Here is a 23,302-nt window from a genome sequence, read left to right as displayed (position 1 = left end):
ACACCGAGACAACATACAAGAGTCACCAGTTTGGGGACATTTTCGAGTCCTAGTTGTTGTAAGTGTAGGGTTCCTGACCTGACCATGAAGGCCCGTTGTCATGGCGACGTTGCAGGGTCGGCCTGGCCAAGCGTGGCCGTGGTGTCCTCCGCCGCTGCTCCACCGCTGCAGGCCGCGTCCGGTCCACGCACTCGGCCTCTTGGAGCGGCTGCCCGTTCCAGCCGAGCCCCAGGCTGCTGCAAGGCCTCCAGCGGCCCACTCCACCTACGAGGCAGCACATTCCCTCCTGCAGAACTGTGTCCGCCGCCATCTTGTGTCCGCCGCCATCTTGAATCTCTTCACCCTCCTCTCCCGGTCCTCGGGGATGAGCGGGGCAGGCCTTGGCAGGTTGCCCTTTGAGGATGGGTTTCCTAGTTTCATGGCGGATGAGCCAGGCCTGTTGCTGGAGGACAAGCGAGGTACCATGGTCTGCTAGGCTTAGCTGTAAGTCTTTAGTTTATTGTCACCTGTACCAAGATACAGTGAAAAGCTTTTGTTGCATCCTATCCAGTCAACAGACTCTCAAAGTTGAGCAATCAAGGACTTGAGGATGTAGGTTTATTGATAGGCAACTTTTTGACATGTCGGTTGGTGGGTACATGGAATGAGCTGCCAGAGGAACTGGTTAAGGCAGGTACTATAACAACATTAAACATTTAATTTAGTTTTGTTTAACGAGGTACAGTGAAAAGCTTTTTGTTGCATGCTAACCAGTCAGCAGAAAGACAATACATGATTACAATCGAGCCATTTACAGTGTATAGATACATGATAAGGGAATAACGTCTAGTGCAAGGTAAAGCCAGCAAAGTCCGATCAAGGACAGTCCGAGGGTCACCGATGGTAGATAGTAGTTCAGCGCTGCTCTCTGGTTGTGGTTGGATGATTCAGTTGCCTGATAACAGCTGGGAAGAAACTGTCCCTGAATCTGGAGGTGTGCGTTTTCACACTTCTGTACCTCTTGCCTGATGGGAGAGGGGAGAAGAGGGGGTGACCAGGGTGCGACTCGTCCTTGATTATGCTGCTGGCCTTGCCGAGGCAGCGTGAGGTGTAATTGGAGTCAATGGAAGGGAGGTTGGTTTGTGTGATGGTCTTGGATGGAACTGTGAGCTGTGAGCTGGAGGTGAGAGGGGCAAAGCTTAAGGGAGATGTGCGGGGCAGGTTTTTTTTAATATGGAGGGTGGTGGGTGCCTGGAACGCGCTGCCGGGGGTGTTGGTGGAGGCAGATACGATAGTGGCGTTTAAGTGACATTTGAGTAGGCACCTGTATGTGCAGGGAATGGAGGGATATGGATCACGTACAGGCAGATAAGGGTTGGTCTTGGCATTGTGTTCTGCATGGACATTGTGGGCTGAAGGGCCGTTCCTGTGCTATGTTCATATTTAGCCCATTATGCCAGGCTTTAGAAATTAATTACAATTTGCTGACCCTTTGACATGGCTGTGGAACGTGTTTCTGCTTAAGTGTTAAGAAGCTTGAAAGCGCGCACCACCAGACTCAGGAACAGCTTCTTCCCCACTGTTGTCAGGCTTCTGAACGGTCCTTCCATAGGTTATGGTACTGTCCGATTCACCTCTACCCCATTGCGGACATTGGACTTTGTCTGTGGAACTGGTGCGCTACAATGCTGAGAACTATATTCTGCACTCTGTATCTTCCCCTTTGCTCTACCTACTGTACTTGAATTTGACTTGATCGGGTACATATATTGTATCTGATGGGATAGCTTGCAAAACACAGCGCTTCAATGTACCTCAGTACAACATGACAATAATAAACCTATTGATGAGTACTCATTTGAAAGTAATCATTGAATTTCCCTGTTCCCGTCTTTAGGCAGCGCATTGTAGACCAGGGAAACATGCTCTCGTTAATGCTTTGGAAAGCAAGGACCAGAGAGAGGTAGTCGAGCAAACGGATCAAATAACAGAGGTGAACAATTCATCTATAGCAACTTCGCAGGTTAGTGAATGAAAACAAAGCTTGTTTAGTTTAGTTTATAGATAATCGACAATAGGTGCAAGAGTAGGCCATTCGGCCCTTCGAGCCAGCTCCGCCATTCACTGTGATCATGGCTGATCATCCCCAATCAGTACCCAGTTCCTACCTTCTCCCTTGTAAACCTACGCTGTACTCCCTCAATAGCAAGAATGTCCTTCCTCAAATTAGGGGACCAAAACTGCACACAATACTCCAGGTGTGGTCTCACTAGGGCTCTGTACAACTGCAGAAGGACTTCTTTGCTCCTATATTCGATTCCTCTTGTTTACTTTACTTTTCTTTGGTTTATTGTGTAGTGAGTAGTGTTGTTCAGAGATACAGAATGGAATCAGGCTGTTCGGCCCATCGAGTCCATGCCGACCATTGATCACCGGTTCTATGTGATCCCACTTTTGCATCCACTTCCTGCACACGCCAGGGGCAATTTATAGAGGGCTGATTAACATAGAAACATAGAAACATAGAAAATAGGTGCAGGAGTAGGTCATTCGGCCCTTCGAGCCAGCACCGCCATTCAATATGATCATGGCTGATCATCCAACTCAGTATCCTGTACCTGCCTTCTCTCCATACCCCCTGATCCCTTTAGCGACAAGGGCCACATCTAACTCCCTCTTAAATATAGCCAATGAATTGGCCTCAACTACCTTCTGCGGGAGAGAATTCCACAGATTCACCACTCTCTGTGTGAAAAAAGTTTTCCTCATCTCGGTCCTAAAAGATGATACCCCTTTATCCTTAAACTGTGACCGCTTGTTCTGGACTTCCCCAACATCGGGAACAATCTTCCTGCATCTAGCCTGTCCAACCCCTTAAGAATTTTAACCTATAAATCCGCACGTCTTTGAGATATGGGGGGAAAACAGAGCACCCGGGGAAAAGGCATGCGGGTCACAGGAAGAACGTGCAAACTCCGTAAAGACAGCACCTGAGGTAGGATAGGACTGGGGTCTCTGGCGCTGTGAGGCAGCAACTCTTACCAGCTGCACCACTGCGTTTATTGAATTATTTAGTGAGATATGATACAATATGATATTACTTTATTGTCAGAATAAAGTCTGAAATTTGTTTTGCATGGCAGCAGCTCCATGTACAGAAAAGACAAAAGAGATGAGAGAAGACAAACATTAAAACATCAAGACAGGACCCAAAAATACATACATTCAACATAGCATTACAATAACATTATGATCAGAATTCAATATGGGTGGCTTACACTTGGATGCATAAGTGCCTTTGACATTTACAAAACATTTGTCCAAGATATTGTCATTTCTGGTTTTGTCTTTGATGTACTGTTCGAATCCAGGTATCACAGTCTCCAAATGATACTGATTCAAATCCCCAAAGCACTATTGCCGGTGCATCGGGGTAGTTGAGTTGTAGTTCATGAACGCAGTCCGCTGTTGTCCCGGCTGCCAATGACGCGTTGCCACTGGGAGGCACGTATACAACAAACAGCAAAATGCACCCACATTCTCAAGGCAAATAGAAAGGTCTTATCAACATGCCGAGGTCATTGTTACATCTCCATAAATACAAAGCAGTTGGGCAATATAAAACAGACATAGCAATATTGGCTAAGTTGTCCAATGTCTGCAGTAAGGTTGGCTGGAGAATCGCGACTGTACCTGAGCTTATGGAAGGATCGTTCAGAAGCTGTGGAGATCTCATTTTGTGACTTTGACTTGTAACTCAGTGGAATCCTCTATTGTGGCAGAGATTCTCACAGCGTGCCAGAATCAACATCTCATGGTAGGCTATGTTGCAAGTGCTGGTGAATGGGATCGGTATAGATGTGAGTCTGAAGGTCAGCGTGAATGTGGTGGCCCAAAGGATTTAGGGATGTTGAAGAAAGAAAGCTGGTTGGCCCAAAAGAAGACACAGTGCTGGAGTAACTCAGCGGGTCGGGCAGCATCTGTGGAGACCGTAGGGAGGTGATGTTTCGGGTCTGGGCAGCTGTGTGAACCAGCATTCTGAAGAAGGGTCTCGACCCGAAACGTCACCCATTCCTTCTCTCCAGAGATGCTGCCTGTCCCGCTGAGTTGCTCCAGCATTTTGTGTCTTATACCAATCCCATTGGCTCACAATGCCAGAGACCCCGGTTCGTTCCTGACCTCCGGTGCTGTCTGTACGGAGTTTGCACGTTCTCCCTGTGACCGCGTGGGTTTCCTCCGGGTGCTCTGGTTTCTTTAGACTTTAGACTCCAGAGATACAGCGTGCACACGGGACCTTCGGCCTACCGAATCCGCATTGACCAGCGATCTACCCATACACTCGCACTATCCTACACACAAGGAGCTATTTTTTTTTCAAGAACATACCAAAGCCAAATAACCAACAATCCTGTATGTCTTTGGAGTGTGGGAGGAAACCGGAGCTCCCGGAGAAAACCCAGACAGTCATTGGGAGAACGTGCGAACTCCGTACAGACAGCACCTGCTTTCTCTCACAGTACAAAGATGTGCAGGTTTGATGGTTAATTGGCTTCTATAAATTGTCCCTGATGGGAAGGATAGTGGGTGATCGCTGGTCGGCGTGGACTTAGTGCGCCAAAGAGAGCCTGTTTCCACGCTGTATCTCTGATCTATACTCTGGAATAAACCCTTTTTCAGACTGTTGATCTATGAAGATAGACACAAAAAGTTGGAGTAACTCAAGCAGCATCTCAGGAGAATAGGCATCGAAACAGAAAATAGGTACAGGAGTAGGCCATTCATCCCTTCAATATGATCATGGCTGATCATCCAAAATCAGTACCCTGTTCCTGCTTTCTCCCCATATCCCTTGATTCCTTTAGCCCTAACGGCTAAATCTAACTCTTTCTTGAAAACATCCAGTGATTTGGCCTCCACTGCCTTCTGTGGCAGAGAATTCAGAACTCTCTGGGCGAAAACCAGATCTCAGTCCTACTGTAAATGGCCTACCCCTTATTCTTGAACTGTGATCCCTGGTTCTGGACTCCCCCAACATGGGTAACATTTTCCCCGCATCCAGCCTGTCCAATCTCTGAATAATGTTATGTGTGTAACTCTATGAAGTGGGCGTATGTGCGCATGTGCGGAACTCTTCTAGAGTGTGCGCATGCGCAGGACATTTCCGGAGTGTGCGCATGTGCGAAGTATTTCGGGCGGGAAAAGTCTGCGGAATCAGCCATGTTTGCCAGTCGTTTCTGAGTTTGTGTATTGCAGAAATAAGTTGCTTAAAGCTTAAATAAAGTTAAGTTAATTACGAGTAGTGAAAGTTTCATTTATCTCATAACAATTTAAGCAACTTATCTCAGAAGTCAAACAGTCCGACTTGGGATGGAGAAGCTACTGAAACCACAACGCTTGGATCTGGATCCCAACTCACCTGCTGCTGCAAAGAATTGGAAGCACTGGCTTCGTATACTAAATAACTTCTTTGATGAGTGTGGCAATGATGCGCCAGACAGACTCAAGAGCTTTGTCTCTTCTGATGTATATGATTACATAGAGGAATGTACAACTTATGATTCTGCTATTGATGTACTAAGCAAACTCTTTGTTAAGACACCCAACGTGATATTCGCTCGACACCTCCTTGCTACTCGGAAACAAAAACCTGGTGAGTCACTTGATGAATTTTTACAAGAACTTCAAAGACTTAGTAAAGACTGTGCCTTCAAAGCAGTTATGGCTGATCAATATCGACAGGAAGTTATTCGAGACTCTTTTATCAATGGTTTGGCATCGCCTTTAATACGACAGAGACTATTAGAACACAAAACCTTGGATTTACAGTCAGCTTACAATCAAGCTTACTCTTTAGACTTGGCTCAGAAAAATTCAGATGCTTATGGCTCATCTAATGTGTATTCTGCTGCAACTACTACAAAAGAATTTCACCCACGTACTAATATGGAGCAAACGGAAACAATTTCTACTGATAAAGGTGCCCTTGCCGCAGCATATAATTATTCAAAAAGGAACTGTTACTTTTGCGGGGGTAATATTCATAAGAGAGAGACATGTCCTGCTCGAGAGGCAACTTATATAACCATATAACCATATAACAATTACAGCGCGGAAACAGGCCATCTCGGCCCTACAAGTCCGTGCCGAACAACTGTTTTCCCTTAGTCCCACCTGCCTGCACTCATACCATAACCCTCCATTCCCTTCTCATCCATATGCCTATCCAATTTATTTTTAAATGATACCAACGAACCTGCCGCCACCACTTCCACTGGAAGCTCATTCCACACCGCTACCACTCTCTGAGTAAAGAAGTTCCCCCTCATGTTACCCCTAAACTTCTGTCCCTTAATTCTGAAGTCATGTCCTCTTGTTTGAATCTTCCCTATTCTCAAAGGGAAAAGCTTGATCACGTCAACTCTGTCTGTTTTAAAGACCTCGTACTTAGTAACAGTAAAACTTGTAATAGGTGTGGCAAGAAGGGACATTATTCTAGAGTATTCAAGTCCAAAGCAACTACTAAAAGTGTGACTGCTGCCATATACACGCCTTCTTTATGTGCAATTACAGCTGCATTTCCTCAGAGCTTGTCTCATGCAGCTACAACGGTGTCCATTAATGGCCATATACTTAATGTACTACTTGATTCTGGCAGTTCAGAAAGTTTTATAAGTGAACAAGTTGTGTCCCGACTAAATCTAACTATAATTCCTTCAAATAGAGAAATCTCGATGGCTCTAACTCTCAATACTCAAATTATTGGATCTTGTATTGTAGACTTTATTCTGAACAAAACTAGCTATAAATCTGTATGTCTTGGTATTTTGAAACATTTGTGTAGCGATATAATTCTAGGTCAGGATATCCAGAAACTGCACAGATCACTTCAAATAATGTATGAAGGAACTATGCCTGATCTTGTATTGTCAAAGCCGCCAGTATTGTGGGGTCTTTCTGCTGCATCTGTTGAATGTCCTCCATTATTCACTCATTTATCCTCCAAGTGCAAGCCAATTGCTACAAAATCAAGACATTTTAGTAAAGATGATAGGAACTTTATCAACACAGAAATAACTAATCTTTTACAAGAAGGGATTATAGAACCCAGTTCTTCCCCTTGGAGGGCACAAGTTGTCGTGGTTAAGGACCCCTTGGAGAGACATAGAAAGAGACTCTGCATTGATTACTCTCAAACTATAAACCAGTTCACGGAGCTTGATGCATATCCATTACCTCGAATAGAAGAGATTATCAATACATTAGCTAAGTATAAGATATTCTCTACTTTCGACTTAAAAAGTGCTTACTATCAAATTCCTCTGAAGGAATCAGAGAAGAAATACACTGCGTTTGAAGCAAATGGGAAATTATATCACTACTGCAGAGTTCCTTTTGGGGTAACTAATGGCGTGGCTGTTTTTCAGAGAGAGATGGACAAACTTGTTGAACAGGAAAACATTAAAGATACTTTCCCTTATCTTGATAATATAACTATTGCAGGAAAAGACCAAACTGAACATGATGAAAATGTATAACGGTTTTTAGATGTTGTACATTCTAAAAATCTAACATTAAATGAGGCTAAGTCAATAACATCAGTATCATCAATTAATATTCTTGGTTATTGGGTTGGAAATGATATAATCAAGCCTGATCCAGAAAGACTCCACCCACTCCAAGAGATACCTGTTCCAGCAACATTAAACTCTCTACGAAGGGTTCTTGGGATGTTTGCATATTATGCCAAATGGATACCAAATTTTTCTGACAAAATTCAACCTTTGATTAGAGCAAAATCTTCCCCCCTTGACTCTACAGCAATTGGTGCCTTTACTTCTTTAAAGAAACAATTGGAATCTGCGACATTACACGCCATCGATGAGGATCTCCCCTTTGTTGTTGAATGTGATGCCTCTGATTTAGCAGTATCAGCAACATTAAATCAAGGAGGACGACCAGTGGCTTTCATGTCTCGTACTCTCCAAGGTAGTGAATTGCACTACACACCCGTCGAAAAGGAAGCTACAGCAATTATTGAAGCAGTGAGGAAATGGAGTCATTTCCTTGCTCGCCAGCACTTCACTTTGATAACAGATCAGCGTTCAGTAGCTTTTATGCTGGATAATCGGAAACCAACGAAGATTAAAAATAGTCAAATTCATGAATGGAGGATTGAATTATCCGCATATAGTTATTCAATTGAGTACCGCCCTGGTAAGGATAATGTTGCTCCGGACTCATTAACTCGAGCATTTTGTGCCTCTGTTCATTCCTCCGCACTCACTGATCTTCACAATAACCATATAACAACCATATAACAATTACAGCACGGAAACAGGCCATCTCGGCCCTACAAGTCCGTGCCGAACAACTTTTTTCCCTTAGTCCCACCTGCCTGCACTCATACCATAACCCTCCATTCCATTCTCATCCATATGCCTATCCAATTTATTTTTAAATGATACCAACGAACCTTCCTCCACCACTTCCACTGGAAGCTCATTCCACACCGCTACCACTCTCTGAGTAAAGAAGTTCCCCCTCATGTTACCCCTAAACTTATGTCACTTAATTCTGAAGTCATGTCCTCTTGTTTGAATCTTCCCTATTCTCAAAGGGAAAAGCTTGTCCACATCAACTCTGTCTATCCCACTCATCATTTTAAAGACCTCTATCAAGTCCCCCCTTAACCTTCTGTGCTCCAGAGAATAAAGACCTAACTTATTCAACCTTTCTCTGTAACTTAGTTGTTGAAACCCAGGCAACATTCTAGTAAATCTCCTCTGTACTCTCTCTATTTTGTTGACATCCTTCCTATAATTGGGCGACCAAAATTGTACACCATACTCCAGATTTGGTCTCACCAATGCCTTGTACAATTTTAACATTACATCCCAGCTTCTATACTCAATGCTCTGATTTATAAAGGCTAGCATACCAAAAGCTTTCTTTACCACCCTATCTATATGAGATTCCACCTTCAAGGAACTATGCACGGTTATTCCCAGATCCCTCTGTTCAACTGTATTCTTCAATTCCCTACCATTTACCATGTACGTCCTATTTTAATTTGTCCTGCCAAGGTGTAGCACCTCACATTTATCAGCATTAAACTCCATCTGCCATCTTTCAGCCCATTCTTCCAAATGGCCTAAATCACTCTGTAGACTTTGGAAATCCTCTTCATTATCCACAACACCCCCTATCTTGGTATCATCTGCATACTTACTAATCCAATTTACCACACCTTCATCCAGATCATTGATGTACATGACAAACAACAAAGGACCCAACACAGATCCCTGAGGCACCCCACTAGTCACCTGCCTCCAACCCGACAAACAGCCATCCTCCATTACCCTCTGGCTTCTCCCATTCAGCCACTGTTGAATCCATCTTGCTATTCCTGCATTTATACCCAACAGTTGAACCTTCTTAACCAACCTTCCATGAGGAACCTTGTCAAAGGCCTTACTAAAGTCCATATAGACAACATCCACTGCTTTACCCTCATCAATTTCCCTAGTAACCTCTTCAAAAAATTCAAGAAGATTAGTCACAACGGGCTGTGTCATCCTGGAGTCACTCGTTTGTTACACTATGTTCGTTCCAAAAACTTACCTTTCTCTACAGAAGATGTGAAGATGACGTGTGCTTCATGTAGAATCTGTGCTGAATTAAAACCAAGGTTCTTCCGTCCTGAAGAAGGAAGATTGATCAAAGCTACTCAACCTATGGAACGTTTGAGTATTGACTTCAAAGGGCCTTTACCATCCTCCTCTCGAAATTTTTATATACTTACCTTAGTTGACGAATATTCGAGGTTTCCATTTGCCTTTCCTTGTCCAAATATTTCAGCTGCTATGGTTATTAAATGTTTAGATCAACTGTTTTCATTCTGTGGATTTCCAAGTTACTGATAGGGGCACCTCATTCATGTCAAAAGATTTAAAGGACTACCTTTCTAAGAGAGGAATTGCAACAAGTAAAACAACACCATATCATCCTATTGGAAATGGTCAGGTTGAGAGGTATAACGGAATCATTTGGAAAGCAGTGAAACTGGCTTTAGTCAAATGATATACCAGATCAGCAGTGGGAATGTGTTCTACCAGATGTATTACACTCCATCAGATCTCTACTGTCAACTGCTACCAATACTACTCCACACGAGCGGTTCTTTAACTTCAAACGGCGTTCTTCTAGTGGTACTTCTCTGCCATCATGGTTGACGAGCCCTGGGCCTGTGTTGCTTCGTCGTTATGTCCGATTAAATAAGAATGAACCTTTTGTTGATGAAGTTGAACTGACTGATGTCAACCCTTCTTATGCAACTATCAAGTATCGGGATGGACGTCAGTCAACTGTCTCACTTCGTGACCTTGCACCATGTCCATCTTCTCCATCAGCTCCGTCACTTCCTGATAACACTAATCGGGAACTTCCTCCGTCAGCTCCGTCGCTTCCTGATAACACTAATCGGGAACTTCCTCCAACACTTCCAGCATCCTCTATGGAAACTTCTACAAGAAATTCTAAAATTGAAAATCTAAATAACAATATGAGTGAAGTTGATGACCAAGCAATATATCTACCCCCAGCTATTGAAACACCGGGATCTCCTGAGGCTCCAGTGCTGCGACGGCCATCAAGACTTATTAAACCTCCTGACCGTCTCAACTTATAAATAGGAGGGGAGAATGAAGTGGGCGCATGTGCGCATGTGCTGAGCTCTTCTAGAGTGTGCGCATGCGCAGGACATTTCCGGAGTGTGTGCATGCGCAGGACATTTCCGGAGTGTGCGCGTGTGCGAAGTATTTCGGGCGGGAAAAGCTTGCGTAATCAGCCATGTTTGCCAGACGTTTGTGAGTTTGTGTATTGCAGAAATAAGTTGCTTAAAGCTTAAATAAAGTTAAGTTAATTACGAGTAGTGAAAGTTTCATTTATCTCATAACACTCTATGACCCTGCTCCCGCTAATTGAGAATGTGGACGTCTTTTGTTTCCGGCTCTCGACCTTGCAGCCGGCGGAGCTGCCGCTCTCTGGCCACGTGGCCATCTCCAAGTCGGCGCAGGAGAAGATGCGGCAGAAACGGAGGGAGGAGATGGAGCAGCGGGAGCTGCAGAAAGAGCGCGAGCTGATGCAGCAACTGAGGGAGCGACTGCATGAAGTCAACCCACACCACACCTCAGTCCCCGGTAACTGGGCGAAGCTCAGGGGACAGAACGGAGGAAGGGGAAACACAAAGAGGAAGGGGAAACACAAAGAGGAAGGGGAAATACAAAGAGGAAGGGGAAACACAAAGAGGAAGGGGAAACACAAAGAGGAAGGGGAAACACAAAGAGGAAGGGGAAACACAAAGAGGAAGGGGAAATACAAAGAGGAAGGGGAAACACAAAGAGGAAGTGGCAGCTCAAAGAGGAATGGGAAACACAAAGAGGAAGGGGAAACACAAGGAGGAAGTGGAAACACAAGGAGGAAGGGGAAATACAAAGAGGAAGGGGAAGCACAAAGAGGAAGGGGAAGCACAAAGAGGAAGGGGAAACACTAAGAGGAAGGGGAAACACAAAGAGGAAGGGGAAACACAAAGATGAAGGGGAAATACAAAGAGGAAGGGGAAACACAAAGAGGAAGTGGCAGCTCAAAGAGGAATGGGAAACAAAAATAGGAAGGGGAAACACAAGGAGGAAGTGGAAACACAAGGAGGAAGGGGAAATACAAAGAGGAAGGGGAAGCACAAAGAGGAAGGGGAAACACAAAGAGGAAGGGGAAATACAAAGAGGAAGTGGAGACACAAAGAGGAAGGGGAAACACAAAGAGGAAGGGGAAGCACAAAGAGGAAGTGGCAGGATGAAGAGGAAGAGGAAATACAAGGAGGAAGAGGAAATACAAAGAGGAAGGGGCAGCTTGGAGGGAATTAGGGTTTAGTTTAGTTTAAGGACATGAGTGATAGGAGTATAATTGGGCCATTCAGCCCATCTAGTCTACTCCGCCATTCAATCATGGCTGATCTATTTCTCCCTCTCAACCCCATTCTCCTGCCTTCTCCCCATAACCCCTGACACCCGTACTAATCAAGAATCCATCTATCTGTGCCTTAGAAATATCCATTGACTTGGCCTCCACAGCCTTCTCCAAAGAATTCCACAGATTCACCACCCTCTGACTATAGTAATCCCTAGATGCTGGTTTAAATAGACACAAAATGCTGGAGTAACTCAGCGGAACAGGCAGCATCTCTGGAGTGAAGGAATGGGTGACGTTTCGGGTCGAGACCCTTAGTTTAGTTTAGAGATATAGTACGGAACCAGGCCCTTTGGTCTTCCGAGTCCGCGCCGACCAGCGATCCCCGCACACTAACACTATCCCACACACACTTGGGACAATTTTTACATTTACGCCAAGCCAAGTAACCTACAAACCTGTAGGTCTTTGGAGTGTGGGAGGAAACCGAAGATCCCGGAGAAAACCCACGCAGGTCACGGGGAGAACGTACAAACTCCATACAGACAGCACCCGTAGTTGGGATTGCATCTCTGGCGCTGTGAGGCAGTAACTCTACTGCTGCGCCACCGTGCTGCCTTCTTCAGACAGCAAGTAGGGGGTGGGAGGGCGGAAGAACTGGAGGTGAGAAAAGAAAAGGAAAAATCAGGGATTGGCAATAAATTTCAACCTCCCTGCCACACCAGGGAACAATTAGCCTACAAACCTGTACATCTTTAGGATGTGGGAGGAAACCAGGTTACTCAGAGAAAACCCATGCGGTTGCAGGAAGAAAATGCAAACTCCATGCAGGCAGCATCCGAGTTTGGCATCTCACAGACTTCTGTATTTTCCTCTCTGGCCTTCGTCCAACCCTCAGCTGTATCCACCCATCACTCGCCAGGCTTTGTCCTGCTCCCACCTCTCTTAAGCTTTCTCCTTCCCACCACCATATTTAGCCTGAAGAAGAGTCCCAACCTGAAACGTCACTTATCCACGTTCTCCAGAGCTACTGCCCGACCCGCTGAGTTCATTTTGCCCCTCAGCTTAAAAGCTTCCATCTCGTTCTCAAATCTCTCACTTGGTGTCGTGCTTCCCGCAACTCAATAACCACTATCAACAGTGCAGGTCGCTGGAGAGGAAAACTGGAGAGAACGCTGGAGCCATAGAGTGATACAGAGTGGAAACAGGCCCTTCGGCCCAACTTGCCCATGCCGGCCAACAATGTCCCAGCTACACTAGTCCCACCTGCCTGCATTTGGTCCATATCCCTCCAAACCTGTCCTATCCATGTACCTGTCTAAATGTTTCTTAAACGTTGTGATAGTCCCAGCCGCAACTACCTCCTTCTTCAGTTAATTCTATACACCCACCACCCTTTGTATAAAAAAAGTTACCCCTCAGGTTCCTATTAAATCTTTAACCCCTCTCTCACCTTAAACATATGTCCTCTGGACTTAAAACATTTTCTCTCTCCGCATGCAGTGCCCGATCTGCTGTGTTTTTACAGCATTTACGGGTTATGGGGAGAAGGCAGGAGAATGGGGTTAGGAGGTAGATCAGCCATGATTGAATGGTGGAGTGTACTTGATGGGCCGAATGGCCTAATTCTGCTCCTATCACCTATGAACGTGATTTAGTTTCGGCTTTGCGTTTGAGCATCTGCAGATTCTTTGCTCTTCGGTAAAGTTTTCCTCTTTATCGCGTGATATAGGGGGCTGCTATATATCTTCGTGAAGCATCTTGAGATGTTTCACTGCATTGAAAGCTCGATGGGGATGCAGGCGGTTTAGAGGGGGTGTCGGGGGGAGGGGATTGAAGCGCAAGCTTGTTGAGATGACGGCCAGTGTTTCATGTGCTTTGTGTCCAGCTTGGGAATCGCCGAATGCCAGGGAGTTGAAGAAGATGGGCCTCAGTTCCACAGTTTCCAGTCAAGCCACTTCCCTGCGAAAACGGATCAACAGGCCCTCGCTTCCCAGTATTCCCAACATATCCCAGTTCTGCAATCTGACTCGCAATATCTCTGGTAAGGAAAAGTTCATAGATGCAGAATTAGACCATTCGGCCCATCGGGTCTACTCCACCATTCAATCATGGCTGATTTATCTCTCCCTCCTAACCACATTCTCCTGCCTTCTGTGGAGGGAAATAGACAGGTGACGTTTCGGGTTGGTAGCCTGCATTAAGACATGGGGTTTAAATCTACAGTGCCCTCCATGAAGTTTGGGACAAAGACCCATCATTTATTTATTTGCCTCTGTATTCCACAATTTGAGATTTGTAATTGAAAAAAAATCACATGTGGTTAAAGTGCACACTGTCAGAATTTAATAAAGGCCATTTGTATACATTTTGGTTTCACCATGTAGAAATTACAGCTGTGTTTATACATAGTTCCCCCATTTCAGGGCACCATAATGTTTGGGACACAGCAATGTCATGTAAATGAAAATAGTCATGTTTAGTATTTTGTTGCATATCCTTTGCATGCAATGACTGCTTGAAGTCTGCGATTCATGGACATCACCAGTTGCTGGGTGTCTTCTCTGGTGATGCTCTGCCAGGCTTGTATTGCAGCCATCTTTAGCTTATGCTTGTTTTGGGGGCTAGTCCCCTCAGTTTTCTCTTCAGCATATAAACGGCATGCTCAATTAGGTTCAGATCGGGTGATTGGCTACTCAAGAATTGACCATTTTTAGCTTTGAAAAACTCCGTTGTTGCTTTAGCAGTATGTTTGGGATCATTGTCTTGCTGTAGAATGAACCGCCGGCCAATGAGTTTTGAGGCATTTGTTTGAACTTGAGCAGATAGGATGTGTCTATACACTTCAGAATTCATTATGCTACTACCATCAGCAGTTGTATCATCAATGAAGAGAAGTGAGCCAGTGCCTTCAGCAGCCATACATGCCCAGGCCATAACACCCCCACCACTGTGTTTCACAGATGAGGTGGTATGCTTTGGATCTTGGGCAGTTCCTTCTCTCCTCCATACTTTGTTCTTGCCATCACTCTCATATGTTAATCTTCGTCTCATCTGTCCACACGACCTTTTTCCAGAACAGTGGTTGCTCTTTTAAGTACTTCTTGGCAAACTGTAACCTGGCCATCCTATTTTTGCAGCTAACCAGTGGTTTGCATCTTGCAGTGTAGCCTCTGTATTTCTGTTCATGAAGTCTTCTGTGGACAGTGGTCATTGACAAATCCACACCTGAAGAATGTTTCTGATCTGCTGGACAGGTGTTTGGGGATTTTTCTTTATTATAGAGAGAATTCTTCTGTCATCACCTGTGGAGGTCTTCTTTGGCCTGCCAGTCCCTTTGCGATTAGTAAGCAAAGGTTTGGCTGATGTCTCTAACAGTTTTATTCTTGTTTCTCAGTCTCACAGTGGCTTCTTTGACTTTCATTGGCACAACTTTGGTCCTCATGTTGATAAACAGCAGTAAAAGTTTCTAAAGGTGATGGAAAGACTGGAGGAAAGACTAGGTGCTGAGAACTCTCTTATACCTGCATTAAGGAGGCAATTAAACACACCTGAGCAATTACAAACGTCTGTGAAGCCATGTGTCCCAAACATGATGGTGCCCTGAAATAAACACAGCTGTAATTTCTACATGGTTTAGAGATACAGCGCGGAAACAGGCCCTTCGGACCCCACCGGGTCCGCGCCGACCAGCGATCCCCACACATTAACACCATCCTACACCCACTAGGGACAATTTTTACATTTACCAAGCCAATTAACCTACAAACCTGTATGTCCTTGAGTGTGGGAGGAAACCAAAGATCTCAGAGAAAACCCACACAGGTCACGGGGAGAACGTACAAACTCCGTACAGACAGCGCCCGTAGTCGGGATCGCACCCGAGTCTCTGGTGCTGCGTTCGCTGTAAGGCAGACTCTACCGCTGCCCCTGGTGGGACAAAAATGTATAAAAATACCCTTTAATAAAATCTGACAATGTGCACTTTAGTCACATGTGATTTTTTCTATTACAAATCTAGAATTGTGGAGTACAGAGACAAATAATTAATGATGGGTCTTTGTCCCAAACTTTATGCAGGGCACTGTAGGTCCCAATTGTTAAATTCATGTTAAAATGATAAAACATTGAAGCAGCATTAGACCACTTGTTTTATCCGCTCTGAAACGGAACAATGACATTCTTACTTGCAGCAGCACAACAGAATATGTAAACACATATCTGAAGTGAGTCTGAAGAAGGGTTTCGGCCCGAAACGTCGCCTATTTCCTTCGCTCCATAGATGCTGCTGCACCCGCTGAGTTTCCCCAGCAATTTTGTGTACCTTATGTAAACACAGTGCTCTGTTGATACCCAGAATTAAAGAAAGATCAATAAATGTCAACAAAAGGAAGTTCAATAAATTAATTCAGCCCATCAAGTCTACTCCGCCATTCAACCATGGCTGATCTATCTTTCCTTCACAACCCCATTCTCCTGTCTTCTCCCCAAAACCCCTGACACCCGTACTAATCAAGAACCCTTCAACCTCTGCTTTAAAAATATCCACTGACTCGGCCTCCACATCTGTGTGTGGCAATGAATTCCACAGATTCACCACCCTCTGACTAAAGAAATTCCTCCTCATCTCCTTCCAAAAACGACATCCTTTTTTTCTGAGTTCTGTGCCCTCTGGTCCTAGACTCTCCCACTAGTGGAAACATCCTCTCCACGTCCACTCTACCCAAGCCTGTCACTATTTCACCCTTCTTCAGACTTTCATGTAAACCAACATCTGTAGTTCCTTGTTTTGCCATGTTAATGATGCCACAGGGCGGCATCGTTAGAGTTGCTGCCTTACAGAGCCAGTGTATCAAGGTTTGATCCTGACCTCAGGTGCTGTTTGTACATTTGTACAAGTTTGTACGTTCTCCCTGTGACTGCGTGGGTTTTCTCCGGGTGCTCCAGTTTTCTCCCATATCTCAAAGACGTAGGATTGCAGGATAACATAGAATTAGTGTTGGGGTGATCGTTGGTTGGCTTGGACTCAATGGGTGGAAGAGCCTGTTTCCGTATTGTATCTACTAAACTAAACATACATTGAACTTGAGTTTGATTGTATTCATGTGTCTAATATCAGATCTGTTTGGATAGCATGCAGAACAATGCTGCTCACAGTACCTGGGTACAAGTGACAATAGTAAACCTACACCTGAAGGTGTTGCCCACCTTAACCTGTCTGCTGTTCCCCAGCTCACTCTTTACCTGACTTCCCCCTGGATTCTCGAGAAGGAGGGAAGGACTCGGACTCGGATGAACCGTTGGAGATGGGCTTGTTCACTCGTCAGGAGCAAGGACTGACCGAGGCCCTCAAACTCCTGGCAAACAGCGACTGGTCAGAAATCTCACTGGATATAAATATACTCGGGGGTTTATTGGGCAGCAAGGTGTCGCAGCGGTAGAGTTACTGCCTTACAGTGCCGGAGACCCGGGTTTGATCGTGTCTACAGGTGCTGTCTGTACGGAGTTTGTACGTTCTCCCTGTAACTGCGTGGGTTTTCTCCTGGTGCTCTGGTTTCCTCCCACTTCAGAAAGACGTGCAGGTTTGCAGGTTAATTGGCTTCGGTGTGTAGGATGGGGCTAGTGAGCGGGGTGATCGCTGGTTGGTGCAGACTCGGTGGACCGAAGGGCCTGTTTCCATGCTGTATCTCTAAAGTCTAGCGTCTCTGGGTGAGAGAGCTGCCGGGAAGGACAAGGATTAGGGAATTGGAAAACCAAGGAGAATTGTTGCCTTTGGTATATCTCATGTGCAATTGAACTCAAATGACTTGATGTGACCATATGGCCTAATTAAGCACCGATAATTTATGAATTCATGAAATTGTAAATCTGGACTCAAATGCACAAATTTAGTCAAATTTGTTGATTTGAGCCCCAATTTAACCTGTGCATATTATATTTGGTACAATCATTGGGTATTAATGTTCCCAAATGTTTTGGAACCATTTCCCCAGTTCCCTGGTGTTTCCATAACTTTCAGCTGAGAGCTTAGTTCAGTTTGGAGATAAATTATGGAATCAGGCCATTTGGCCCACTGCTTCTGTGCAGACCGCCGTTCACTCCCGTTCACACTGGTTCCATGCTATCCCACTTACTCATCCATTCCCTGCACACGGGGGACAATTTACAAACCCGCACGTCTTTGGGATGTGGGAGGAAACCGGAGCAGCCGGGGGAAACCCACACGGTCACGGGGAGAACGTGCAAACTCCGCACAGACAGCGCCCGAGGTCAGGATGGAACCCGGGTGGGGGGAGGTTAGGAGGAGGGGCGCTGTCGGGAAGAGAAAGACCCGGTGGCACCACCAAGAGCAAAGAGGGACCATTGGGACTATAATGTATAGTGTGTATGATGTATAATGTGTCGTATATAATTCATAGTGTTCATAATGTATAGCACACATGGTATAATGTACAGCGTATAACATATACCATATATCACAAAGCGTATAATCTTCCTCTTGTGTTTGGCGTGCACAACCTCAAGGGCCTGTACCACTTGGGCGTTACTTGCGTGTCAATTACGCAACTTTATTTACGCGTCACGACGCACGATGCAACATCATTTACGCGTGCATCGTGACGCGCACGTGATGCGCGCATGGGGTGCATTATGCGCATGTCGCGCGTGGTGAGACGTGGTGACATAGGGAGTGACGCGTGGTCACGCGCGGCGCCCCAGGATTTTGGGATTCACAAAATCTTCGTGCGCTACCTGCGTGATGCGCAAATGATGCCCAAGTGGGACAGACCCATAAAGTTGTAGGTCAAGGGTAGACATCCAGGCCAGGACAGCATCAGTTACAGTGTGGATGGCTTTGATGCCCCCAGGGAAAAGCCTCAGTGGGCAGTCATTCACGATGTGTGGGATGGTCTGGTCTGGTCTGGATGTCCGCAGTTGCAAGCAGGGCTGTCTGTCATCCCCCACTTATGCAGGTGATGGGCTGTTCTTGCATGGAGGGTGCGGATTCTGTTCAGGGTTCAGGGTTAGTCATTGCTTGCGATGGAGGTCAAAACCCGGTGGTTTCACTGTGGGATCTGTGATCACCTCTCCGTTGTTGGTGTTGGCATCTTTCCAGTCACTGCGCCACTCAGTCTTAGAGTCAAAGTCTTCCAGGGATTTAACGGAAGACCAGAAGGGTTTGCGGGACTTCAGGCGCATGTTGGGCAGATTGTTCAAGTTAGAATGGATGGGAAGGTCAGGGTTAGCCTCGATGGTGCACCAATCTTTCAATATCCTCTCCTTTCTGCGTATGCTGGGAGGGGCGATATGAGAGAGGACAGGGAGCCACTGCAAAGGTGTTGACTTAAGTGTCCCTGTGATGACCCGCATCGCAGAGTTAAGGACAGTGTCAACTTGTTTGGTGTGGCAGATGTTAGCCCAAGCTGGTGAGCAAAACACGGCTGTTGAGTAGACGAGGGCTAAGCTTGTGGTACAGAGTGCGTGTGCATTGGTCCCCAGCTGTTGCTTGCAAGTTTCCTGATGATGTTGACCCTTGCTTTCCGTTTATCAGCCACCCTCTTCAGATGTTGAGGAATTCTTCATTCTTCACCTGCTTCAAAAGCACTATCGGAGCTTTGCATTGGCGAGCCGATTGCTGAGGTGAAAGGCAGTGACAGTTGTCTTAGATGGGTTAGGGCGAAGTCGCCAGAAGGTGAAGTACCCCTCCATCCACTTCAAGTCTTGTGTTAGCACTCTGCTGGTATCCACAAGGGCAGCTCCCTGGCATTGGTCATCTGCGTATGCAAACTTCCTGGACACGGTAGTTGGCATGTCACTCACATCAATGTTGAAGAGTAGGGGAGCTAGGACAGAGCCCTGGGGGAGACCATCATTCAGGGTCCTGACAGAGCTGGTCTGGTTCCCAAGCGAGACCCTAAAGCTACGGTTGCTGAGGATGAATGAGAGGGCAATGTTCACGTGGTCCATCCTGCTTCGACTAATGTAATCAACCCGACGTGCACAAACAAAAGCGTACAACTTATAGCGTATAACTTATAACGTATAACGTATAGTGTATAACGTATAGCGTATAACGTATAGTGTATAACGTATAGCGTATAACGTATAATGTACAGCGTATAACATATAGTGCATATTGTATAGTGTATCGCGTATAGTGTATAATGTGTAGCGTATAATGTATAGCTTATAACACACAGCATATAATGTATAGCGTGACATGACTTCAGAATTAAGGGACAGAAGTTTAGGGGTAACATGAGGGGGAACTTCTTTACTCAGAGAGTGGTAACGGTGTGGAATGAGCTTCCAGTGGAAGTGGTGGCGGCAGGTTTGTTGGTATCATTTAAAAATAAATTGGATAGGCATATGGATGAGAAGGGAATGGAGGGTTATGGTACGAGTGCAGGCAGGTGGGACTAAGGGAAAAAAGTTGTTCGGCACGGACTTGTAGGGCCGAGATGGCCTGTTTCCGTGCTGTAATTGTTATATGGTTATATGGTTATATAACGTATAGTGCATAGTGTATAATGTATAGTGTATAATGTATCGCGTATAACGTATAGTGTATAATGTATAACATATAACGTATAGCATATAACGTACAGCGTATGACGTCTCGCATATAATGTATAACGTATAGTGTATAATGTATAGCGTATAGCATATCCTCCAAGCTAATGTCCTTCCTTTCCATTGCGTTAATCTCCTCTCTAACCAGCAACGCTACCCCACCTCCTTTTCCTTTCTGTCTATCCCTCCTGAATATTGAATATCCCTGGATGTTCAGTTCCCAGCTTTGGTCACCCTGGATTCGTCGGGTCACCGAGCATTCGTAATAAGGTGGATGAGATGAATGTGCAGATAGTTATTAATGAATATGATATAGTTGGGATCACAGAGACATGGCTCCAGGGTGACCAAGGCTGGGAGCTGAACATCCAGGGATATTCAATATTCAGGAGGGATAGATAGAAAGGAAAAGGAGGAGGGGTAGCGTTGCTGGTTAGAGAGGAGATTAACGCAATAGAAAGGAAGGACATTAGCTTTGAGGATGTGGAATCGATATGGGTAGAGCTGCGAAACACTAAGGGGCAGAAAACGCTAGTGGGAGTTGTGTACAGGCCACCTAACAGTAGTAGTGAAGTTGGGGATGGCATCAAACAGGAAATTAGAAATGCATGCAACAAAGGTAAAACAGTTATAATGGGTGACTTCAATCCACATATAGATTGGATGAATCAAATTGGCAGGGGTGCTGAAGAAGAGGATTTCTTGGAATGTATGCGGGATATTTTTATAAACCAACATGTAGAGGAACCAACGAGAGAGCAGGCTATTCTAGACTGGGTATTGAGTAATGAGGAAGGGTTAGTTAGCAGTCTTGTTGTGCGTGGCCCCTTGGGCAAGAGTGACCATAATATGGTTGAGTTCTTCATTAGGATGGAGAGTGACATTGTTAATTCAGAAACAAGGGTCCTGAATTTAAAGAAAGGTGACTTTGAGGGTATGAGACGTGAATTGGCCAAGATAGACTGGCAATTGATTCTTAAAGGGTTGATGGTGGATATGCAATTTAAGGACTGCATGGATGAACTACAACAATTGTTCATCCCAGTTTGGCAAAAGAATAAATCAAGGAAGTTAGTGCATCTGTGGATAACAAGGGAAATAAGGGATAGTATCAAAACAAAAGATGAAGCATACAAATTAGCCAGAAAAAACAGCCTACCAGGGGACTGGGAGAAATTCAGTCCAGCAGAGGAGGACAAAGGGCTTAATTAGGAAAGGGAAAATAGATTATGAAAGAAAACTGACAGGGAACATAAAAACTGACTGCAAAAGTTTTTATAGATATGTGAAGAGGAAAAGATTCGTTAAAACAAATGTAGGTCCCTTGCAGTCAGAAACAGGCAAATTGAACATGGGGAACAAGGACATGGCAGACCAATTGAATAACTACTTTGGTTCTGTCTTCACTAAGGAAGACATAAATAATCTGCCGGAAATAGTAAGGGACCGGGGGTTAAATGAGATGGAGGAACTAAGTGAAATCCAGGTTAGCTGGGAAGTGGTGTTAGGTAAATTGAATGGATTAAAGGCCGATAAATCCCCAGGGCCAGATAAGTTGCATCCCAGGGTACTGAAGGAAGTAGTCGCAGAAATAGTGGATGCATTATTGATAATTTTTCAAAACTCTTTAGATTATGGAGTAGTTCCTGAGGATTGGAGGGTAGCTAATGTAACCCCACTTTTTAAAAAGGGAGGGAGAGAGAAAACGGGGAATTACAGACCAGTTAGTCTAACATCAGTAGGGGGGAAAATGCTGGAGTCAGTTATTAAAGATGGGATAGCAGCGCATTTGGAAAGTGGTGAATTCATTGGATAGTCAGCATGGATTTATGAAAGGTAAATCATGTTTGACGAATCTTATAGAATTTTTCGAGGATGTAACTAGCGCCTTCTGGAAGTGGCGGCGCTGTTGAACGGCTGCGGCTCGCCTGTAGTCCGTCTGTCTTTAATTTTTGTTGTTGTTTTTTTTGTCTTGTTTTAGTCAAATTTTAGTTATTAGGTTGTGTTATGTGTGGGTGGGGGGGGGGGGGCTGAAACATGGTTTTCTGTCTCTCCCTTCGGGGGAATGCGACTCTTTTTGTCGTATCCCCCCTTCTCTCCCTCCGTCTGCGCTGAGGCCTAATGGCGGAGCTGGCGGCCTCCAACTGCGACCGACCTCAAGGCTCCGGAAACAGAGCCAGCCAGGACTTACAACGCGAGGCTGGCCGTCTTCGAGCTGCGGCGGCGTTCCAGCGGCAGCGGCACGACTCGGGGCTGAGGCGGCGTTCCGGTGGCTGAGGCGGCGTCCTGAATCCGGAGCTCGGCCGCGGGCCAGTGGATGACATCATCAGGAGCTCGCAGGTCACAGGCTGGTGACCTGTTTTCCGGAGCTCCCGCGGCAACAGCTGCGTCCGCTGGACTGGAAGGCGGCAGCTTCGACCACCCCAGGCCGCGGAGCTTGAACCGGCCCGTTCGCGGAGCTCGGTTGTGCCGCGGGACTGACTACCATCGCCCGGTGGGGTAACAACATATCGTCTCAGCGCAGAGGGAGAATGAGGAGGGAAGAAACAGTAACTTTAAGACTTTTGCCTCCATCACAGTGAGGAGGTGCCTGGTGAACTCACTGTGGTGGATGTTAATTTGTGTTTATTGTGTGTTTTGTTGTTTATTATTATATGTATGGCTGCAGGCAACGACATTTCGTTCAGACCGAAAGGTCTGAATGACAAATAAAGGATCTAATCTAAATCTAATCTAGTAGAGTGGATAAGGGAGAACCAGTGGATGTGGTGTATCTGGACTTTCA

General features: G+C 45.5%; 1 protein-coding gene across 1 annotated transcript in view; it reads left to right on the top strand.

The window, feature by feature from the left end:
* The window catches only part of togaram2 (TOG array regulator of axonemal microtubules 2), an 81,883-nt gene that overhangs the window by 33,046 nt on the left and 25,535 nt on the right, over positions 1–23,302 (top strand). Inside the window, exons 10-13 of the mRNA XM_033020478.1 lie at positions 1,877–2,002; positions 11,003–11,177; positions 13,832–13,987; positions 17,176–17,317. Coding sequence (XP_032876369.1) covers positions 1,877–2,002; positions 11,003–11,177; positions 13,832–13,987; positions 17,176–17,317 — 599 coding nt within the window. The remainder of the gene's footprint in view (positions 1–1,876; positions 2,003–11,002; positions 11,178–13,831; positions 13,988–17,175; positions 17,318–23,302) is intronic.

The sequence above is a fragment of the Amblyraja radiata genome, chromosome 5 (assembly GCF_010909765.2).
Source record: "Amblyraja radiata isolate CabotCenter1 chromosome 5, sAmbRad1.1.pri, whole genome shotgun sequence".
Taxonomy (NCBI): Eukaryota; Metazoa; Chordata; class Chondrichthyes; order Rajiformes; family Rajidae; genus Amblyraja; species Amblyraja radiata.
Note: the sequence above shows the minus strand (reverse complement) of the source record. Positions and strands in the feature narration are given on the sequence as shown.